General features: G+C 53.7%; 2 protein-coding genes across 2 annotated transcripts in view; one reads left to right on the forward strand and one right to left on the reverse strand.

The window, feature by feature from the left end:
* FBH1 (F-box DNA helicase 1) overlaps nucleotides 1–5,087 on the forward strand; it is a 30,477-nt gene extending 25,390 nt beyond the window's left edge. The window contains exons 17-21 of the mRNA XM_050913452.1: nucleotides 682–879; nucleotides 1,517–1,642; nucleotides 2,289–2,395; nucleotides 3,269–3,403; nucleotides 4,291–5,087. Coding sequence (XP_050769409.1) covers nucleotides 682–879; nucleotides 1,517–1,642; nucleotides 2,289–2,395; nucleotides 3,269–3,403; nucleotides 4,291–4,410 — 686 coding nt within the window. The 3' untranslated portion in view covers nucleotides 4,411–5,087. The remainder of the gene's footprint in view (nucleotides 1–681; nucleotides 880–1,516; nucleotides 1,643–2,288; nucleotides 2,396–3,268; nucleotides 3,404–4,290) is intronic.
* Nucleotides 5,088–6,254: 1,167 nt separating this feature from the next.
* On the reverse strand, nucleotides 6,255–12,754 carry IL15RA (interleukin 15 receptor subunit alpha; the record flags this gene model as incomplete). Its single annotated transcript, XM_050906217.1, has 8 exons — nucleotides 6,255–6,337; nucleotides 6,770–7,096; nucleotides 7,220–7,277; nucleotides 7,532–7,561; nucleotides 7,749–7,967; nucleotides 8,255–8,332; nucleotides 8,470–8,670; nucleotides 12,724–12,754. Coding segments are annotated over 7 exons (723 nt in total), but the record flags the coding sequence as incomplete, so codon positions are not given.
* Between the last annotated feature and the right edge of the window lie 10,238 nt (nucleotides 12,755–22,992).

A 22,992-nucleotide genomic window follows, 5' to 3' on the forward strand; every position in this document is an offset into this window, starting at 1 on the left:
TCTTGGCAGCAGTAGGCAAGTATTGTTATACATGAGGCACAGAGACAAACAAAGGACTTACCGAATTGCCACGAGTGATTGACTATGTGCGTGTTGTTCCTGGTTCTTTGGAAGGTGAGCTACCAGGAAAACTCCTTGCCATCTGGGTAAAAAGAGAGAATAATGCAGGTTGGAAGGGCCCTGGGGCTGTCTCTGCCCTGAGCTCCTGCTGCTCCGAAGTCCCATTAGAATCTTTTCAGACTGCTCAGAGTCTTTTCCCTTCGATTTCCAAATATCTCTGGGGAGGAAGGTTGTGCAGACTTTCTAGGACACATGCTCTAGAAATAAGTGAGCTCAGTGCAGGTTTGCCAGCTGCTCTCTCCTGAGCTCCTTAAAATTCCGTACCCTTCATAGTACGCCGGCGCTGTATCTCAAAGTGATGCCGTTTTGTGAAACTGCCCGCTCTGATGAAAGCATCGAGCTTTGACGGTGTTTTGCATCAGTAAAGAGAAAATCCTGAGTGAAAACCACCCATCACGGAGCGAGGAGTACATCCCAAGCCCCTGCATCCTACAGCGGCAGTCCATCCACTGCCCCACACTTCCCTTCCCTAATGCTTACTCTGAAGTTTGATTAGAATTAAAAAATGCCATTATATGCATCTGTCAAACAAACTCATGTCATCTGCTACTTTCTTTTCAGCAAACCTTGTTATAAATGACTCCTTTATCAAAAAATGGGAAGAAACTAAGGGCTTCCTCGGTTTAAGGGAATACGCAATGTGCATCGATGACAAAGACCTGGAAATGAAGATTGCAATAGTGGAGAAATACAAAGAGCGGATCCCTGAGCTGGTGCAGAAGATTGAGAGCAGCCACGTGCCACAAGAAGCCACGGCAGGTAAAGCCAAGCTGTGTCTTTGACAGAGGAGCAAATTCAGGTCTTTTTTCAATCTAGCTTCAGTGCTGAATCCACCTCGTTCTGCAAAAAGGCTAAGTTTGGATCAAGTTGGTCTTTTAGTGAGAAAGGAAGTTGAACGGCAGCTTTTGGGGTACATCTAGGACTCCAGGAGGAGTTCACTGCGGTGAATCTGCCACCAAAGGATTGCTTAACGTGACTTTGCTAGAGGCAAATAAACCGTTGGACACAGTATTTCCTCAGTTGGAAAGCCCTAGGACTTTATCCTGCTTTTTGGGATTCCTGTTGGAGTTGCCCTGCAACTTGCTGACTAAAATCTGGGGAGGGGACAAAGCAATCAAGTAAAAAATTCATCAAATAAAGAGCATTCCTGTTTGGGAGTCGGGGCTGGGGCTCAGGCTGCTGACAACCAGGCATTTTCCTTGGCAGGGAAGTTGTCTTCAGCAGTCTAGATTCCTGATAGAGGTGCTTTGCTTCTGATTTATATTTGGGGAGAAGTGAAATGAATGCAGAATGAGATCGTTTCATTTGACTCGGCGCCTCGTGAAATTAAAAATACCATTATTGCTGCGACGGCTGATCTTTTTTCCTTCTTGTTCCCAACGTGTGCTGGTTACAGATTACCTAGTAGGTACCGTCCATCAAGCCAAAGGCCTAGAGTTTGATACGGTGCTGATTGCAGATGACTTTGTGAAAGTACCATGTCTCAACGGCGATTACCAGAGAAGAACTAACTTCAGTATCGGTAAGGGAACGGCTGTGCGTGGTACACATCCTGATCCGAAAGTGGGAAAGCAAAGCGTGCTGCCGGTGCTTGTCCTGCAAAGCCCGTGCTTCTCGGCGTTGTCAAGTGCCGCTGGCTGTCCTAGTGATTATTGATCTTGTAGTTTCTTTCACAGCGAGATAGGGGCAGGGGGGTATTCCTGCAGTCGAGCTTGTAGCCATCTAGCAACAGAGAAGGACCAACTCCACGCTTGGGAAAGACGCTGCTTTGCTTAGGTGCCGCAGTTCATGCTTTGGAAGAGCCGGTCTCTTCCCAGTGAGCAGAGAGGAGCTTGCAGAGTGAATCTAGAGACTGAGAAACTCCTCCAGTGCCAAGTCTGTGCCCAGGAGGTGGGAAAACACGTAGCAGTGAGCTGCTTCTCCGGGCATGTAGAGTCCTGCCTTTGCCTGGAGGGAGAAACATGGAACGAGGCAGGAGCTATCGGTGGTGTCAGGAACGGCATAGCAAATGCAGGAGAGTGCTGCGCAGCTCTGCTGCTCTGCAAGTTCATGCTCTCCCAGAGAAGCACCGAGTGTCCTTCCAGAAATACTAGCTGAAGCATTAGAAGAATAGCAGAGCTGTTCATTCTTGTTCTCTAAAGCTATTGATGATCCTTCCTCCAACCTAGGCATGTATCCTGAGGATGAATGGAACCTGCTCTATGTAGCAGTGACACGAGCGAAGAAGTATTTGCTGATGTCGAAGTCCCTGGAACACCTTTTAGCATTGGCTGGGGTAAGTGAAATCTTGCCAAGGCAAGCAGATCCTCAAGTGGGGCACCCTAGGGCCCTCACACCTGCACTTCACGGCACGCTGCACCAAAGCAAGCCATCGTGGCGTGCGATCTGGCTGAGCAGCCCTGCCTGTGAACTGCAGCAGTTCTTCCGCTGATGTGTGAGCGCTCCAGAGGCAGAGCAGACGGCTGGGGAGGGCAAACTCCCAGGCACGCCGCTGTCTCGTTAGGATTTGGAGTCTCGAGGTGGCTCTGCAAGCGATGATGTCTCGAGCAGGATGGGCTGCTGCCAATTTAAAACAGTGCCAAGAGAGTCAGCACCCGCTACCCATAAAATCTGCCCATCTTTGTTTATTATGTTTGGACGGAGGGTGTGTGGTAGAGGAGCATAAACGAGGATTATCGTAAGATTCACCCTGATCCTAAGATTCATGCTGAGCATGGAGTATGGCCTGGCTTGTGCTGGCATAGACCAGAATAACTGAGGTCACATTTTTTCCTCGGTTCACGCTGCTCTGCACCGTGATTTCAATAGCAAGGCACAAGGTTGCAGCATTTTTTTTCCACAGTCTGTGCATTTGGGTGTTGTCTTCCACAGATCCTGACTTATCTCAGTGCAAGCATGTAGGTTCCCTTTTCTCAGTCTGCACGGGTTGCCAGCTCTTTCTTCACTTCCTTCCTCACAAGCTGCTGCTGGCTTCTGCTTGATTTTTGTTGTCACCAGGGGTTTGGGATTTTTTTGTTTTGTTTTATAAAAAAACATCATGTTGCAAGTCACTTCCCAGGAGGTTTTAAAAAAAATATGAAACAACCTGTTCCAGTATCTCAGCCCCCTCTGAGTGTTGTTGTTCCCCTTTTTTTTTCTTGTTTCTTAGGAGCATTTTCTTCGGGTGGAGCTGATGAGTGAGGCTGCGAAGGACGGGGCCGACGTCGCTTGTTCTGTGCCACTGTGTACAGAAACACTGCGGTCCAGCTCCGGGCTGGTTGTGAAGAAGCTCCCTTTGAGTCACGTACGTCCCTTCCCTGGGCCTTTGAGATCCTGTTTCTGAATCGGGAGCCTTCACGAGCCGCTCCGGCCGCTTGCGGGCAGCTGTGCTCTGTGACTGTTCTGAGTTATCGCACCGGGGAGGGACAGCCTGAATGCCAAGCTTTAGTGGAAGTGAGCAGGGAACATCCCATAGCTGGATCTCACGCCCACAGCTCCCCGGCCCTTTACTTCTGCTCGCAATCCCAGCTCATAACTCGGGGTGACTTCCCAACCGCATGATTCGGGGTGGTGTTGCAGCTCTCACAGATCCACTCAAGCCTTAACCTCTCTTCTGAGACTAATTGTGGTCTCAGGCAGGGCCGGTTTGGGGGTTTTGTTGTGTCAGATCCCATCTCTGACTCTTAGAGCCTCTGCCGAGGCCATCAAACATCCGTCTGAGGTTGGCAGAGCACCCCTCGCCCCTGCCAGCCAGCTGGAAGTGACAATCTGATTTTTGGGTCCGGTTTTGGCCTCGGTCCCACCTTCTGGCTCCGAGGTTCATCCTTGCCCAGAAGGTGCGGCGAAGGCCACGTTTCCCTAGCGCTGGGATCTGCGAGCACTCAGTAAATCTGGTGGAGCTCCGTGTCCACAACAAGAGATGGCAGATGGCTCCGAGCCATCGGCAGGGGACACGAGCACTGAGACGGGCAAAGCCTCGTCCTTCGCCAGCAAAGACCTGCACAGGGACGTTTTGGTTGTTGCAGCTATTACACAAGCTGTCCCATAAGGGATTTCCTTGCAAGGGAGGTGGCAGGAGATGCTTCGGGCACATCGTTGCTTTCTTCCCTGGATGTGAGGGGGTTGCATCCGAGGTTGGAAGCCTTCCTCCAGCCTTCCTCTTCTCTCAAATCTCCTCTCTTTCCCCCACAGAGCAATGGCAGCAGGAATGCCGGTGGCTACCTTTGCCACGCTTGCACGCAGCAGCGCTTTGGCTCTCTGGCACCGCTCACCTTTTTCCCAGCGCTTCAGGAACAACCCATCCAGCTCTAACGAAGCCCTCCAGCTTCCCAGAGCCCTGGCTGCGGCCCAGAGCCGTCCTGGGTGCGGGACGAGGCCTGTTGTCACATCCCAGCTCCAAAATCAGGTGAATATTGGAGCAGGATTTCGGACAAACTCCAAGAAGAATCCTCCAGGCTCTCTGTGAGGAGGTGTGAGACCTTTTCTCCAGCCCTGCTTTGCCCTCCAAGAGCTGGTCAGCATGGCCTGCGCTGCATCGCTGCACAGAAGAATATGCACTGTATCGGACAGGATGGCTTTTTCTTTTTTGAGCATTACCCCCCCGTTACCTCTGTCACCAGGAAAACCCCTCCAGTGACCAAACTGCCAGGATATCCCTCCCTATTCCGTCATGCCATGCCTCAGTGAAATCCCTCCGGTCCACCGGAAGAAGACAAAATGCGATGCTGCAAAGTACCCAAAGAAACACTTTATTCCTCGAAAATGGACTTTTCACTATCAGCTCTGGGAGGAAGTTGTTAACCTCTCCCAGCTGAATCAATTTTCCTTACTTGCAGCCGAGGGGTTTCCCCAGACACTGTTTCCCTTCTCCTTGCAGCGAACCATAAGGGAAGAAGAGAGGTAGCGTCTGAAGAACTGCTTTGGTTTGGTTTCATTCTAACTCAGAGACAAACTGGAGAGTGTTTTTAATCCTGAAATTAAATTTGTAACAAAGAAAAAAGCCTTAATGCTTTCTTTTTTCTCTTCCCTTCTGTTAAGAAGTTGTCTTGGGTTGCATTTACCAGCCATCACAGTAGCAGTGGTGCAAAGCAGCATGGTGCTCTTCTAAATCAGGTGGTGGCTTACGCTCTCCATCTGAAGATGCCGTGGCTCATTGTACCAGAGCCTTTGTCACACAGAGATCAAAACCGAAACTGATTTTGGAAGAGATCTGCTCTTGGACATGGGCCCAGAGCAGTGAGCCATGCCTGCTGGAGGAAGCTCCTGCATCCTGTTGATTTCCATGGTTAATCATTGAAGAGCTGCTTCTCCTTTTGCTTTCGAAGCACCGACTCCAGAAAGGCTTTCCCTCTTTCATTCACCTGAGCGCGGGCAGTTCACCCAAGGCTTGGACCTTGGATGTAACCGCAAAGCTCGGCACAGACGTTGGACCAGGCACCTCCAGTGATCCCTTCCAGCCTCCCCTATTTTCCGACCGTCCCGTGGTACGTTGGGGAGATGAAGTGCCATTGCTGGAGGGTTTGGTCTGTCACGCATCCGAAGTGCTGCTTCTTCCAGCTCCGACGATCCAGAGCAGTGGCACAAACAGGAGGACAAGACGCAGCAGCGAGGAAAGGACGTGGAAATGAAGTTGTTAGATACCTACTGGTTTCCAACTGGCTCCTGAAAATCCTTTTGCCATCCAACTGAGCCCAATGAGCGATGGCAGCTGCCACCTGCCGTCACCCTTTGCCTCTTAGAGCACGGCACTACTGGTGGCCGGCGAGCCCTTGCTGCTGCGGAGATGGATTTCACCCTAACCCAGCTCCCGTCTGTCCCCGCTGTCCTCCCCACCATCACGGCTGCTGAGACCCAACCAGACAAAAAAATCAACTGCTGTGTGTGCATTATTTTATAGACAATATATATATATTTATACATAAAATGGCATCAGTATAAAGGTGCGTGTTCTGTAGATAAGGGGCTAACAAATGGATAACAACTGATGATGGACAAAGGGAAAACATGCAAAGGAAAATATTTCCTGGGTCATGTTATTGCCTTCAGTCTTTGATAGTGTCCATAGCGAAATCGCTCCTGCTTGTGGTCTCCTGCGAGCGGCCGGAGCCAGCGGGCACCTGGGGTCGGTGCCGAAAGTGCCTCCGAAGGATCCTGAGCTGCGTACGAGGGCCGACTCCTGCAACCGCGGCGGGACGGCGCCGGCACCCTTCGCTGCGGTTGCGGGCTCACCGGCGAATGGCTGAAAGAGAGCAGGAAGGAGATGAGGACGCGGCGGAGGGATGCTCGGCCGGGTCCCTCTCTCTCCATCTTCCATGAGCAGTGCTGCTTTCTGGGGTTTGGGGCAATTTGGGGGCAAAGCAGGTCTAGGGAAGGGGCTGGTGTCCAGCTGGCCCAACTCTGGCCTTGCTCCTGGCCAGGGAACGGGTGCTACTTAGGGCAGAGCAGCCCAGCTTCACCCCCCGGCACCCAAACCCCATCCCCTGCACCCCAAACACCCTCCACTGGGGCAGGCAGCCCCCAGCCCGCTCCCTGCCGACCACCAGCACCCGCAGGACCGCCTCCTCCGAATTCTGGCTCCCGACACAGGACATCCACCACCTCAGCACCACCCAGGGGTGCTCGGGGGGCTCACCCAGCCACCATTCAGCTGCACGATGGGACACCCGCGCACCTTTGGGTGCTGGAGCAGTCTCATCCATGGGAGTCACTTGTTCAGGCTGGGAAGAGCGGCTGCGTCTCCCTGGGGTGAGGATGCTCTGTGCGGAGGGCAGCTGGGGACCAGGACGTGCTCTGCCACGTGCCACCGCCGCTCAGGGAAGCGTCCGGCTTTCCATCCGAGCCCCGAGCATCCTCCGGGCTGGCAGGTGCACCGAGTTGCCCGGCGGTGGGTGCTCAGCCCGTGGGGAAGACGCCAGGCGGCAACATCTCCTTGTTCTCAGCGGCGGGAGCCACCATGGGGATGGCCGTCACCGCCACCGCGTAGCTCTGCCCCGTGCGCCTGCGGAGGGGAGAACAGCGTCACCGGCACCCCAAGGCCTTTCCCCGGCTTTCAGGAAAGCGTAGAGGCCAAAGACAACTCATCACCAGGGTGGAAAGACCTCGCGGGGCTCGGCACACTTACATTTTCATCCTCCAGCAGCAGCAGGCCACGACGCCGGCGACCACCAGCACAGGGACCCCTGCGGGAGAGACGCGGCAGCCGATGAGCATCTTCCAACGCGTGGCCAAGGGCTCAAACAAAACAGCTCCACAAAGAGCCGAAAACGCTTTGTGCACATTCACAAGGTGCCCTCCCCGCCCCGGGAAGAAATTTGGGTGCTGCATCCTTCCTCCCTCGGAGGCATTGCCCTCGACCACGGCATAAACCTCCCACAGCCCCGAGGAGGGCTTTTAAGCTTAAAAATAAAGAAAATAAGCTTTTTGCCCAGCTTACCAATGGAAGAGGCCAGGGTCTGGACGGAAACTGGAAAAGAAGAGAGAAATGGAGATTTTTAGCTGCAAAACTAGGGAAGGTGGGGATGCTGGGGGGACCTTCGCTAAAAAGAGGTTTGGAGAAAAGGAAAAAAAAATGCATTGAAAAAGTAGAAGAGCCTTTGCTGGTTGAAACTAGCCCCGTTGGCACGTTATCTTCCCCAGGCAGATGGGCTGACCTGCGGCGTGGTCCGTGGGGGCGGTGGGCAGCGGGGTTATCCCCAGAGATGAGCCCGGGGCCATCCCCTCTTCCAGTGTGGATGTCTCCAGTAGTGGGGGCATCTCCGGTGACGGCCTGTCAGTCGCTGGTGGCACGGGTGACCGGCCGGCAGCTCCCGGCAGCCCGGGCGTTGTTGCTGTAGAGGAGCTGGAGGTTGGGCTGGCCTCAGTGGTTCCTGCTGGGAAAATAGTGTAAAACCTTTTAATTTCAACAATTAAAAGGCACGCTCCAGGCAGCGCCATTATTGCAGCGCTCAGCCTCGTGCCCGCTTCGGGCAGGTTGCGGCGAGGGCAATACAGCCCATCCAGCAGCTACAAAATGGTGGAATTTCACGCAATTGAAATTAATTCGATCACGCCATTGAAATCTTTTGCTTTCCAAGCCACGGTGGTCGTGGTTTTGCCGTAGCCACGGTCACGGCGGCCTCAAACCAAGCCCCGTGGGCTGCGTTTGCCCCTTCCTCACCCCTCTGGGTCGTCCTCTCGGTGCGCGGCGCGGTCGGGAGCTCAGGGCTGGGGGTTTGCGGAGGTAGGGCCGGGTCCCCTTCGGGAAGACACAACACGGAGACACCGTCAACGGCAGCGCCCACGCCACCCTGCATCCTCCTCCGTCACGCCGGTGATGGAGGTGTTCCCCCTTCCCGGTCCCCATCGCGTCCCGGCTGCCGAGCGAGGACTTACGGATGCATTGCAGCGTGGTGTGGGTCCAGTCGGGTTCGGTGGAACCCTCGCGGAGGATGCACTGGATGAGGCTGGAGGTACCGGCTTTGCGCTTGTAGCCCGGGTTGCAGGTGTAGCGTAGGCGGGCGTTGAGCAGCGTGTTGCCGCCCACGTCGATGTGCGCGTTGGCCACGTCCTTGGGGCGACTGCATCGCGCTGGCACTGGAGGGGAGGGCGGAAAACAAAAAAAGAAGAGAGATGGAGATCACAACAGGGAGATTAGGCACCCTCTGACCCCGGCTCGCTGTGCTGAGTGGCACCCAAGGTGGTCAAATCCTGCCAGGGGGTGGGAACGGGGTATCGGTGCTGCCCCGGGGCTGGGAGAACCTCATCCAGTCTGCAAAAAGATGGCGGTGAGATGGCTGCGCCTGTGCACGGGGGATGGAGAAGGGGAAAGCTCCGTTTCCAGCACGTTTGCGGTCACTTGTAGCGGCTCCTCCGGTCACCGAAGACTCTTCACGGAGTTTCATCCCCCTGCAGCGACCGTCCCGGGCCAGCAGCCCCGGCTGCGTCCCGCCACCAGCTGCTGCATTTTGGCTGCGCTCGCTGCCCCCTTTTTTCTCCGCTTATTTTGCAGTTGGGTGTGAAAAATTCCAGGTGCTGCCTGAGTCCTCCAGTCACTTCCCCGGGGTTTTTTCCCCACCGGAGGCTGCAGCCTGCGGCCCCGGAGGTGGCTGAAATCTGAACATCACGTGGCCGGGCAATGGGACGGTGATGGGCGATGAGGTGCGGCTTTTCTTACCCCAGAAGGGCTCGTGCTTCCCCTTTGGCCTTGATTTGAGGTCGGTTTCGCAAGAGGGTGTTACAATTTCACTTCTTTTCTCTGCTGCAATGGAGAAAGTGTCTTAGTTGCCCCGAGACTGTGCCTGCGCCTGGACCCCTGCCACAGCGTGGGAATGGCTCACCCATGACCCCGGCTGCTGCCAGCTCCTTTCCCCCGACGCGAGTCGCTGCGGAGAGGTGATGCTCCGGCGCCGGGATGGAGAGATGCACAGCGGGGATAAAGCAATATACAGCCAGGCTGGAGTGGTTCCCAGCTGGGATGGAGCAATGCACGGCCAGGATGTGATGTACGGACAGGATGGAGCGATGCATGGTGGAGCGATGCATGGCTGAGATGGAGCAATGCACAGCCGGGATGTGATGCGCAGCCAGGATGGAGCAATGCATGGCCGGGATGTCATGCACGGCCAGGATGGAGCAATGCACAGATGGGATGTCATGCATGGCCAGGATGGAGCAATGCACGGATGGGATGTCATGCACGGCCAGGATCGAGGGATGCACGACCAGGATGGTGCAATGCACGGCCGGGATGTCATGCACGGCCAGGATGGAGCAATGCACGGATGGGATGTCATGCACGGCCAGGATCGAGGGATGCACAACCAGGATGGAGCAATGCACGGCCGGGATGTCATGCACGGCCAGGATGGAGCGATGCACGGCTGGGATGGAGCGATGCATGGTTGGGATGGAGCAACGTATGGCCGGGATGGAGTGACGCATGGCCGGGATGTGATGCACAGCATGGATGAACTGATGCCCAGCCGGGATGATGCAGATTTGGTACGGAGGGATGCACGGTTGGGCTGGGAGCGGGAGCGGGATGGTGATGGGAGCACAGCGGGGATGGGAGCGCAGTGGCAGTGAGGACAGGAGCACAACAGGGATGGGGACGCGCCGGTGACGGGGACAGGAGTGGGGGACAGGAGTGTGATGGCAGTGGGGACGGGAGCTCGATGGGGACAGGAGCACGATGGGGATGGGGACAGGAGCGCAGTGGCAGTGGGGACAGGAACACAACGTGCTCCCCCAGGCACCCAAAACACCCGGAGATAAAAATCTCCTTAATCTTAAAAATCTCCTGCCCCAATTTGTTACGTATCCCCAGAACATCCCAGGGGGGATCTGCTCCGTTTCGGTGCTCGGGGGGTCTGTGCCGTGTCCCCCAGCGTTGGGACACCCCAAAGGGCTGCAGCCGCCATGACCGGAGGGCATGAGTGATGCGGCGGCCACACGTGTGCCGAGCACATCGGTTCTCGCCTCCTCTCAAGGCGGCGGTGAAATTTCTGGGAGTGTTTCGAGGAAACACCACGGGCCGTTTCGCAATACCCTCGCACATTGCCAGGCAATAAAATGAATGAAAAATCCTTCCGGTGCCAAGACAACCTGCAGCCATGTCTGCGAAGGGAGCGCAGCAGGAAATCCAGCTGGAAGCATCAAAAATGTCTGGGAAAAACAGGGACCTGTGAGTCCTGCTTATGCCTTTCAGCTTTTAAACCTGTTCTCGTCATCCTAATCCCACCAAAGCACTTTTTTTTCCGGTTACTTTGACTGTAAAATAATCTCCTCTTCCAAAAAACGCCCAGTTCCTTCGATGGCAAGACCCCAGCATCTCTGCTCTCCAGAATCGCGACCCCGGTGCCTCGCACCATCGCTGCACGGTTTTCAGTTCGTTTGATGAGACGAAACACGTGCCAAGGGGGAAAAGGGGAGGAAATCTTTGGGGATTCAGGTTTCCAGCGCTGCCAACAGCCCTGGAGATGCGTGGCCAAGATTGAGGCTTTCTTTTATACCTCGGCAGTGAATTGGAAATGGTGTAAAACGCGGATGGATGGGGAGAGCCGTGACCGTGATAAAGCTCTTGCTTCCAAGCAAGGAGATCTGTGGTAACTACAAGCCTCTCCCTCTCTTATTTGCTTTTTTATTGAAGCAGATAGATGGATAAAATTCCCTGGATCTGGGCACGGCCGGAAAGTTGCATGCAGAAAAAACCCAACCTCTGTCTTCTGTTTTCCTGTTTAATTCAAGGAAAAGCTCACCAGACTCTCCCAGGATGGCCAAAAGCATCTCTCCGCTTGTCTCCGCTCCCTCTGAGCTTTGCCGGTTGAGTTTTCCCACTGATGTGTCAGCCCAAGTGCTCCAAAACTCATCGCATCGTTATCCAACCTCCGAAACGAGCCGTGGTGCCGGGTACCAGCCTTCTTGGGAAAATACCTCCGGCTGCCTTCTTTCCATCTGAATTCCCTGCGTCCCGCTGATATTAAATTTGAAACACGTGCACGATATTTGGGGTTTTTTTGTATTTACATGATTAATTCATGTTTTCACTTTGCTTTTTGGCTTTCTCCGCCAGCGATCTCAAACGATGGCGGTGAGGGTGAGCTCGTCCCGGCGCGTCGGGAAGCAAAATACGCAGGCGCCGGGCACGTGGCTGGGATGAGTCCCAGGGATGGGGATGTTGCCGTGTGCTGTCATCCCACGTTGCGGAGATGTCCTGCTCCGGCTTTGCGGGGCTGCAGGGGGCTGCACAATCACAACGAGACACCGGAGAATCCACACCGGGAAAACGTGACTATTTTTCGTAGAAAATTATCGGCAAAAGGGCCAGAGCGGCGCTCATTTTCTGCTAGCGGTTTGAAAACCACAAGCCAAAAAAAAATGGAGAAAAGAGAAATTTCAGAAGTCTCTGCCCAAGACCAGAGAATTCAGGAGAAACACCAAAATCACAGAAGTAAATAAAACTTTTTCACGTTTTAACTCAAAAATATTTACAATTGACCAGCTGTGCCAGGGATGGAAAGCAGGAGAGGACGTGATGCCCGGTGCGAGCGTCGCAGGATGCATCGGCACGCCCGGCGCAGGTTGGCTGCGGCACCTCCCGAATTATCCATCGATTGAATTAAAAGCAATAAATATTATTCTTGTTCTCTAACACCCCAGATAACCACGTTTTCTGCCCCAAATGACGGTCCTGAGCGCATCACCACTACCAGGAATGTTGTTGACAGGTCCGGGGCCATTGGAGGGTGTTGCCTTCAGGGAAGGCTATTTTTAGCCTGCTCTCGAGATGTGCCTGGCAGCACACGCAGCTCTTCTGCCTTATTTTTGCCACTGGAGTAATCTTCAGCCCTCGCTGCACCTGCTAGCAGTTTACAAATAGGAATAAATTCATTTTCCAGGGCGTTGCAGCTTTGGCAGCAGACGGGAGCCCGGAGAAAGGAGAGCGCTAAAGCTGTCCCGAAGCTCTGCGCTCCCTTCCAGCCGTATTTCCTGCGCTTCCACGCAAATCCTTCATTAATTCCCACATTTTCAGTTAATTCAGTATTTCCTAATGGTCTTGCCGCTGCCGCCAGCGGCTCCCCGGGGCTGTCAGCATCGCCGGCTCCTCTGCCGTCCACGCTGAGCCGCGACGGTGATTTTTCCTGAAGCTGCTGTGTCCAGAGAAAAACAAAGAAGGTGGCGAAGGGTCTGGAGAACAAGTCCTGTGAGGAGCGGCTGAGGGAACTGGGGTTGTTTAGCCTGGAGAAAAGGAGGCTGAGGGGAGACCTTCTTGCTCTCTACAACTACCTGAAGGGAGGTTGTAGTGAGGCGGGGGTCGGTCTCTTCTCCCAAGTAACAAGCGATAGGATGAGGGGAAACGGCCTCAAGTTGTGCCAGGGGAGGTTTAGATTGGATATTAGGAAAAATTTCTTCACCGAAAGGGTTGTCAAGCATTGGAACAGGCTGCCCAGGGAAGTGGTGGAGCCACCATCCCTGGAGGGATTGAAAAGACGTGTAGACGTGGCGCTTGGGGACATGGGTTAGTGGTGGACTTGGCAGCGTTCAGTTTACAGTTGGACTCGATGATCTTAAAGGTCTTTTCCAACCTAAATGACTCTATCAGTCTATGCTTTTGGAGAGGCGAGACACAACGTGACATTCCCGGTCCGGCGGCGATGCTCGGCGGTGGACAAGTCGCAGTCCCGTGGAAAACCCACAGACCCCACCCAGGGTGAAATTCCACGGTCGTTCAGCTCCTGTGGGTCATACACGGCCCCTAAAAATCACTCCCAGCCTTCCTGGACACTGGTGGGGAGGTGGCATGGGCACCCGGGGAGGGAGGTGGGCACCCAGGGGGGTGCCAGGAGAACATGGGGGTGCAGCTTGGGCACCCCGCAGAGCAGTGTGGGTGCCCTGGGGGGAGCGTGGGAATCCAGGGGTGCAGCCTAGGCACCCCAAGGAGCAGCGTGGGTACCCCAGGGGTGGGCATGGGGAACCTAGAGAGAGGTGAGGGCATGCAGGGAGCAGCGTGGGTACCCCAGGGTGCAGTGTGGCCACCTCGGGGGGGGGCATGGGGCACCTAGAAAGAGGTGTGGGCACGCAGGGAGTGGCGTGGGCACCCCAGGGAGTAGTGTGGGCACCCCGGGGACTGCGTGGGCACCCCAGGGAGGAGCACAGGCACTGTGGGAAGCAGAGCGGGCACCCCAGGGAGTAGTGTGGGCACCCCGGGACTGCGTGGGCACCCCAGGGAGGAGCACAGGCACTGTGGGAAGCAGAGCGGGCACCCCAGGGAGCGGCATGGGCACCCCGGGGAGTAGCAAGGGCACCCCGGGAAGCAGAGCAAGCACCCCAGGGATGGCGTGGGCACCCCGGGGAGTAGCGTGGGCACCCCGGGGGACTGTGTGGGCAGCCCATGGAGTAGCACAGGCACCCCGGGAAGCGGAGCAAGCAGCCCAGGGATGGTGTGGGCACCCTGGGGAGTAGTGCGGGAGCCCCGGAAAGCGAAGCAAGCACCCCAGGAATGGCATGGGCACCCCGGGGGACTGTGTGGGCAGCCCATGGAGTAGCACAGGCACCCCGGGAAGCGGAGCAAGCACCCCAGGGACGGCGTGGGCACCCTGGGGAGTAGTGCGGGAGCCCCGGAAAGCAAAGCAAGCACCCAGGAATGGCATGGGCACCCCGGGGAGTAGCATGGGCACCCTGGGGGACTGTGTGGGCAGCCCATGGAGTAGCACAGGCACCCCGGGAAGCGGAGCAAGCACCCCAGGGACGGCGTGGGCACCCCGGAAAGTGGAGCAAGCACCCCAGGGACGGCGTGGGCACCCCGGGGAGGGCGTGGGCATGCCGGCGGCGGGCCGGGGAGCCCGCAGGAGCCCCGCTTACCGGTGTCGGCGGCGGCCCAGGGCAGCAGGAGAGCGACGGTACCGCAGAGCAGCGGCAACAGCGGCCGCGCCATGGGACGGCGGCGGCACCGGGGTCGGACCGGGCCGGGGGCGGGGGGGGGGGGCGGGCTCAGGGCTCCCGCGGGGGCTCCGCGGCGCTGCCCCGCCGCCCGCGGGACATGCCCGGCGTGGCCCGACCCGCCTTCCCCTTTCGGTTTCGCTTTCGACCCGGGACGACCGGGAGGGACGTACCGCCCTGCCGGGATGGGGAGCCCGGGGGGAAGGAGGGGGTGCAGTGCCCGGGGCGGGGGGGGGGGTGGGGGGTGGGGGGTGCAATGCCCGGGGAGGATTCGGTACCCGAGGGAGGATGCAATGCCCGGTGTGGGGGGAGATGCAACACCCAGAGAGGGGATGCGATACCCAGGGGGGTATGAGATACCCCGGGGTGGGGGAGGAATGCAATATCAGGGGGATGAAATATCTGAAGGGGCGGGGGGGTGCATTACCCAGGGGGGTGCAATACCAGGGGGTGGGGGAGAGGGGATGTGATGCCTGAGGGGGGTGGGTGTGGGGGGATGCAATACCCCTAGAGAAAGCAATAGCTGGGGGGATGCAATACCCGGGGGTCGCTGCAGTACTCAGTTGGGGGGGTGCAATACCGAGGAGGATCACAGAATCATCATAGAATCATAGAATGGTTTGCGTCGGAAGGGTCCTTAAAGATCATCTCATTCCAACCCCCCTGCCATGGGCAGGGACACCTTCCACCAGACCAAGTTGCTCAAAGCGCCATCCAACCTGGCCTTGAACTCTTCCAGGGATGGGGCATCCACAGCCTCTCTGGGCAACCTGTGCCAGTGCCTCACCACCCTCACAGTGAAGAACTTCTTCCTTACATCTCATCTAAATCTGCCCTCTTTCAGGTTAAAGCCGTTACCCCTTGTCCTATCACTACACGCCCTTGTAAGAAGGCCCTCTCCGGCTTTCCTGTAGGCCCCTTTAGGTACTGGGAGGCTGCTGGAAGGTCTCCCCGGAGCCTTCTCTTCTCCAGGCTGAACAACCCCAGCTCTCTCAGCCTGTCTTCACAGGAGAGGTGCTCCAGCCCTCTGATCATCTTCGTGGCCCTCCTCTGGACTCCCTCCAACAGCTCCATGTCCTTCCTATGCTGGGGGCCCCAGAGCTGGACGCAGTGCTCCAGGGGGGGTCTCATGAGAGCGGAGTAGAGGGGGCAGAATCCCCTCCCTCGACCTTGTGGCCACGCTTCTTGTGATGCAGCCCATGATACAGTTGGCTTTCTGGGCTGCAAATGCATATTGCCGGGTCATGTCGAGCTTCTCGTCAATGAACACCCCCAAGTCCTTTTCCGCAGGGCTGCTCTCAATCCACTCCTTGCCCAGCCTGTGTTTGTGCTTGGGATTGCCCCGACCCATGTGCAGGACCTTGCACTTGGCCTTGTTGAACTTCATGAGGTTCGCATGGGCCCACCTCTCCAGCCTGTCCAGGTCCCTCTGGATGGCATCCCTTCCCTCCAGCGTGTCGACCGCACCACACAGCTTGGTGTCGTCGGCAGACTTGCTGAGGGTGCACTCCATCCCACTGTCCATGTCACCAACAAAGATGTTAAACAGCGCCGGTCCCAATACCGATCCCTGAGGAACGCCACTCGTCACTGCTCTCCACTCGGACATCGAGCCATTGACCGCAACTCTTTGAGTGTGACCATCCAGCCAATTCCTTATCCACCGAGTGGTCCATCTGTCAAATCCATGTCTCTCCAATTCAGAGACAAGGATGTCGTGCAGGACAGTGCCAAATGCTTTGCACAAGTCCAGGCAGATGATGTCCGTTGCTCTTCCCTTATCCACCAACGCTGTAACCCCATCGTAGAAGGCCACCAAATTTGTCAGGCACGATTTGCCCTTAGTGAAGCCATGTTGGCTGTCACCAATCACCTCCTTATTTTCCATGTGCCTTGCGTAGTTTCCAGGAGGATCTGATCCATGATCTTGCCAGGCACAGAGGTGAGACTGACTGGCCTGTAGCCCCCTGGGTCTTCCTTTTTTCCCTTTTTAGAAATGGGGGTTGTGTTTCCCCTTTTCCAGTCAGTGGGAACTTCCCTGGACTGCCACAACTTCTCAAATATGATGGGTAGTGGCTTGGCCACTTCATCTGCCAGTTCCCTCAGGACCCACGGATGCATCTCATCAGGTCCCATGGACCTGTGCACCTTCAGGTTCCTTAGATGGTTTTGAACCTGATCTTCTCCTACAGCGGGCGGTTCTTCATTCTCCCAGTCCCTGCCATTGTCTTCTGCGACTTGAGCGGTGTGGCCGCAGCACTTGCTGGTGAAGACTGAGGCAAAAAGTCATTGTGTACCTCAGCCTTCTCCATGTCTGGGTAACCAGGTCTCCCGTTTCCTTCCGGACAGGGCCCACATTTTCCCTGGTCTTCCTTTTATCACCAATGTACCTATAGAAGCTTTTCTTGTTGCCCTCAATGTCCCTGGCCAGATTTAATTCTGCCAGGGCTTTGGCTTTCCTAACCTGATCCCTGGCTGCTCGGACAATTTCTCTGTATTCCTCGCAGGCTACCTGTCCTTGCTTCCACCCTCTGTAGGCTTCCTTTTTGTGTTTGAGTTTGTCCAGGAGCTCCTTGTTCATCCATGCAGGCCTCCTGGCATTTTTGCCTGACTTCTCTTTGTTGGGATGCATCGCTCCTGAGCTTGGAGGAGGTGATCCTTGAATATTAACCAGCTTTCTTGGGCCCTCTTCCCTCCAGGGCTTTATCCCATGGTACTCTACCAAGCAGATCCCTGAAGAGGCCAAAGTCTGCTCTCCTGAAGTCCAGGGTAGTGAGCTTGCTGTGCGCCCTCCTCGCTGCCCTAAGGATCTTGAACTCCACCATTTCATGGTCACTGCAGCCAAGGCTGCCCTTGAGCTTCACATTCCCCACCAGCCCCTCCTTGTTGGTGAGAACAAAGTCCAGCATAGCACCTCTTCTTGTTGGCTCCTCTATCACTTGGAGAAAGAAGTTGTCATCAACGCATTCCAGGAACCTCCTGGATTGCTTTGCACCTGCTGTGTTGTCCCTCCAACAGATATCGGGGTGGTTGAAGTCCCCCATGAGGACCAGGGCTTGCGAACATAAGGCTGCTCCTATCTGTCTATAGAAGGCCTCATCCGCTCGGTCTCCCTGGCCAGGTGGCCTGTAGCAGACCCCCACTATAATGTCACCTGTCCCTGCCCTCTGTTTAGTCCTGACCCATAAGCTCTCGGTCGGCTCCTCATCCATCCCCAGGCGGAGCTCCATGCGCTCCAGCTGGTCATCAACATAGAGGGGAACATCCCCTCCTTGTATCCCCTGCCTGTCCTTCCTAAAGAGCCTGTATCCTTCCATTCCAACACAACAGGATGGACAATTCCATCCGATGGGATGTGGTACCCAGGGGGGATGCAGTACCGGTGGGATGCAGTATCTTGCAGAGTGATGCAATTCCCGGCAGAAGACGATGCAGTAGTCGGCATGGGGACGCATTGCCCAGGGGGATGCGGTACCCAGGGGAAATGCAGTGCCCTGGGGGGATGCAATTCCTCCCCTCCAGTGCCTGGGGGGATCTGCCCTGGGGGGGGGACGACCCTGGGGATGCAGATATCCAAATGCTGGAGCTGGAGCTTGCTGGTCCCCAGGCAAACCTCAAAACTGGAACTCAAGTTATAATTCAAGGCCCTGGAAGATCTGCAGAGCTCCTGCAGCTGGACTCTAACCTGCTGCGTGTCTGGGACTGCACTGCTCCCACAGATCCTCCTTACAACAAATCCTCCCAGAACTGCCCTATGGCTCCTTGCTGGTGGCCTCCTGGCTTTGTCTCCGTTTCTTCTTCTATTGACTGCAAGTCATTTTGTCTTGGCAGCGAGTATCAGAAAAGAGCTTCACAATAACTACGAAAGGGAAGGAAAAGGGCTATTTGGAGGGTAACATTTCATGGCCAGTTAGCAATTCTACATGAGAAGCGGGTAAATTCTCTCTCTGCCCATCAAGGAGAGAGCGTTAACCTCCCCTGAAGCAGAAGGGAGTCGCTGATGGTGGCCCAACCAGTTCACAAACCATTTGACCCCGCCAAGTGTATTTTAGAAAGAGCAACGTACGAGACTGTGCACCTTGAGAACAAGGCGTATACGCCTGACGATCGCGGCTAGAAACATTCAGGGCCAGGCCTGCACCAGTTATGCACCAGTTATACACCAGTTAAGTGATAACCCAGATTCCCAGGGCTCAGTGTTTAAGCTGCCATTGATTAAGCACACTCTTTAATCTATGTACTCTGGACAGGTTGGGATTTCACATGATGAGCGTTATGAAAAGCAATCAGCAGGTTAGAGTTCACCATCAGCTTATGCAAGAAACAGCTGAGGGTAATAATACTGGGATTTGGTAAAGAAAATACAGGCTGTGAAGACCTTACCCTTCTTCTCCAAGCATTCCTTCAAAAGCCATATAAAACCCAATCGTGTCCTAACTGTTTCTGGGTGAGGATTTTGGCGATCCTGGTGAAAACAAGCTCTGTAGGTGAAAACAAGCTCTGTAGGTGAAAACAAGCTCTGTAGGTGAAAACGAGCTCTGTAGCTACTAACCTTCAAGAAGATAAGCAAAACTATGTGTGAGAGTTTATATTGGCCGAACTGGAGCATGGCGATGCCTGAGAACGGCACATTTTCCATGGGAAGCCTTTCTACAAAAAATCAGAGCTATTGAATGACTGTAGCTGCTGATTTCTAGCATCGCCCCGCTGAGCCCTGCCTGATCCCTGTCTCGGGGAGCCCTTTGTGCACTGTCCCCCAACACACGGCATCAAAGGATCCTTCCCACCTTGTCCCTGTCCCGTGCACCCAGACAAGGATGCGACCCTAAAGCATCCCCCGTGGTGGGACATGGAGATAACCAAGGGCTAAGCACATCTCCTGTATTTTCAAAGGGCATTGCTATCCCGCGTCCAAGCTAACAATTTAAGAGTTGTCTGTTTTCAATTGCTTCGAACATCTCAGAAACAATTTTTGGGCTGAGCTATCCCACGCCATCTCGCCTTGTATTGCTTTTGGGAAGGTTGAGCAGAAGTGGTTGAGGAGTTCTGCTGGGGTTTTGCTTGTTTCTCCTTGGATGTGGCGTGTAGAAGGGTTGTGTTATTGACTATGACTCTTTAACTGGAGATTTTTGGGTAAGAAAAGCTGGATTCTAGGCCAGGACTAGAGATGAGTCCAGTGTCTTCGAAGAGAGACAAACTGCTTGTTTCAAGATGCCGGTACCAGGGATGAGGAGCAATCTCCTTCCTCGGCAAAAATGTTCCTTTGGGCTCACTTTCCAGCTAAGAGCAACCGAAACGATGCCTTATACAGCAAAATAGTACAAGACTCAACAATTCATCTGCTTTTGTTTTTCTTTGGGGATTTAGCGAGGAATGATTCCATTTCTTATCAGCTCTGACATATGTGTTCCTGCACCGAGTGCATACAACCCACTCAGGATGTGAATTCATCCTAAGATGTTCTTATGTCACAGGAATATTTGGGAGTATGGTTCATCCCTGCTAATTGCATATGCTAAGTACAAACGGTTGCTACAAACCATTTGTAAAGCTCAGGTTTGCAAACCGGAACGATTTCCCATCAAGTTAGCATCCCTGCTCTAATTTTATCTTACTTACTATTAATCAGTTCAGGCAAGAAGCAGTCACTGCCTCAGACTCTATCCCAAAGCGGCGCTGCCCACTGTGCTTAGAGGCACCTGGAAAAAATCAAAATACAGCCCCGAAAAAAAAAGAGATGGAGGTTTTTCCTTATGCAGGAAGAAATTACAGCGCTAACACTTTGTCTTATGGGAGCTACAAAAATATTGAGCCTCTCTAACGAAAGAAGCAGCTCGTTTTCTGGTGCTGTGATAATAATTATCCCTGCTGGGAGCACACTGCAAATGCTCAAGGCAGGCGCAGGGTTTCGAGTGGCAAAAGTAAGCGTGACCTGCACCTGCAGGGACTAAATGAGGTTGACCTGACAATGCTTCCCAGCCAGGAGACTATAAATGCAAAAGACCTTATCCTATGGGTGTTACAGATGAGTTTTAAAAGGTAAACATGCTGAATGATAATGATAATGATAATGAATGATGATAATTATTATTTTTTTTTATTATTTTTATTCAAAGAAGATGAAGATGAAGGCAAAGAAGACGAAGAAGACAGAGATGAAGAAGATGAAGACAGAGAAGAGAAAAAAGACGAAGAAGAAGAGGAGGAAGAGGAAGCAGAAGAGGAAGAAGACAAAGATGAAAAAGAAGAAGAAGAAGAAGAAGAAGAAGAAGAAGAAGAAGAAGAAGAAGAAGAAGAAGAAGAAGAGGAAGAAGAAGAAGATCCAGTACTTAGCATTGTAGGCAAAGCCATTTTCTGGTAAAAGCAAAAATACACCACATTTATGCTTGCTATAGCTTTTACACGTTGGTGCACATGGAAAACTTCATTTTTTGGATGTAACTTGGTAGAATTGGTCGAAATGGAGTGGTTTTGCTGCCCAGAGGGACACTCTGGTGATGGGTATGAGCCCATGCTGCATTTGCGGCATCTGGCCGGAGAGGATCCTGCCTTTCCGAAAGCTGCTCCTGAGCTTGACGAGAGAAATTGCTCCATGTTGGAGTTTCTGGAAGTGTGACTTTGCTGCCAAGGAATCCGTCTGGAGCCGGGCGAGAGGCAGGGTGGGGTGTGCGCAGCTCGGGGACTCACAGGGGATCTCCGCTGGAATGTTTCAGAAATTCAGCTCCTTTTCCATTTGGAGTGACGGGGGTGGAGGGGGAAGCACTGATGAAACCACAAAAGGGGTTTTCTGCCTCAGTGTTGCTTTGGGTCTTAACTTCTGCGTTTCCTAACTTTCAGGAATTTCAGTTCTCGGTTTGTAAGGTCATTGGTGAGAAGCATTGCAGCCTTTTCTCAAAGAGAACTAGTAGGTTTTTGTCACAAGCCTTTATTTTATGCTATTAAATCAGATCCTAGGAGGCAAGAGTTACTTACACTGGAACAAATAACTATAATCGCAGCCACTGACGAAACATGAGGTTGTAAAATTTCCAGCTGGAGGCTTGGACACAACCCCTTCTGCCTGCAAATAACATCCCCAGAGGATTTCTCTTCAAGCCAAATTAATTCTGCTCACATTTTTTTATTCTCTGATAATGAAAAGGAGGATGGAAGACTTGTACGCCTCTACCGTTACTTTCTAGGAGCACGTAAATGTCTATCACATGGGGCTTGTTTCCTTTTTCCTTTCCCCGGGGTAAAAAAAAAAATGTGCATAGTGTTATTTGTCTGCTGCTAGACAGCGTAACAAATTATAGGCAGGTTGTGTCACGTAGGGAAGATCCTTTCTGTACATTCATCTTTAAAGCTGATATCTGTAAAATTAATCTTGCCTCTGCTGTCGAAAGCTGTAAATTATGGTAAGTTGGAAATCTTGACTTTAAAAGCCTTGTGTAAAGCGAACGGTGCTGCATCACTGGAAAGGCTTGAAAGAAATCACATTTGCCCCCTTGTAATGAATGTAGGGAAATTCTCATTGACCTCAAGCAGTCGAAGGAATAGCTCATTATAGCAGCCTAAAAGCTGGGGGAAAAAACATGTTTGTGAGTGGGTTGGGTTTTATTTCGCAAATCTTTTCCTGTCCGCAAGTGGCTGAGACTGTGAAAGCTTTGGCTTGGCTTAGCGTCGAGTTTGGGGGAGAAGCCCAGCGTGGGGAGCACGGCAGCAACACCCTGTTGCCGCTGTGGGCTGGAGGAAGGTGGCCGCCGCTCCTGGGGAAGCACTCGCAGTTTGTCCTTGCTGGGAGGATGGTTGCTTTCCTCTCTTCATCCTGAGAAAATAAATACTCATAACGAACGTCCTGACTGAGTGCATTGCCTACCCGCAGCAATGCCTTTCCCGAAGGCCTCCTGGGCGTTGCAGAGATGCAGAGAAGAAACCAGCTAAGGGCTCCAAGCTTGGTATTTATAGGTGGTTCTCTCTACACCACGTTTTTGGAGATGTAGTGGTATGCAAGTAAGGAGGATGGAGTAGCCTACGAGCTGACTCGTTACCCAGATAGTTAATAAAAGTTCTCGTACAGTATATTCTTATCCTTCCTCCACACCACCGTTCAGACGAGGATTAAGCAGATGCTGCTGCTCCTGAAGGTCATCAGAGGTGTAACCACGACCTCATCAGACTTGCGTTTAGCACGTAACAACTTCAATAACGTATATGTATGGCGACAAGGATATAAAGTATTGGTGAAGCGGTTTTCCAGGATGCTAAACCTGAGCAACCAGGCAGAGTCAGGGGCTTCTGCATAGATCCAGAGAAGCAAATATGAGATAAAAAGTTGCCACCAGAGTCAACAGCAAAAGAAAGCGTAAAGCTGGAGGGGTTAAAGTGAGGAATTTCTTCTGAAAGAGCAAACTTGTTCCTGGTTAGACATGTTTCATCCCTGAGATGTGAGATTACGCAGAGAGCTGGTTAAGAAAGGGTTTGATAAGAAGACAGAGA

Source organism: Gymnogyps californianus, chromosome 1 (assembly GCF_018139145.2).
Source record: "Gymnogyps californianus isolate 813 chromosome 1, ASM1813914v2, whole genome shotgun sequence".
NCBI classification, from domain to species: Eukaryota; Metazoa; Chordata; class Aves; order Accipitriformes; family Cathartidae; genus Gymnogyps; species Gymnogyps californianus.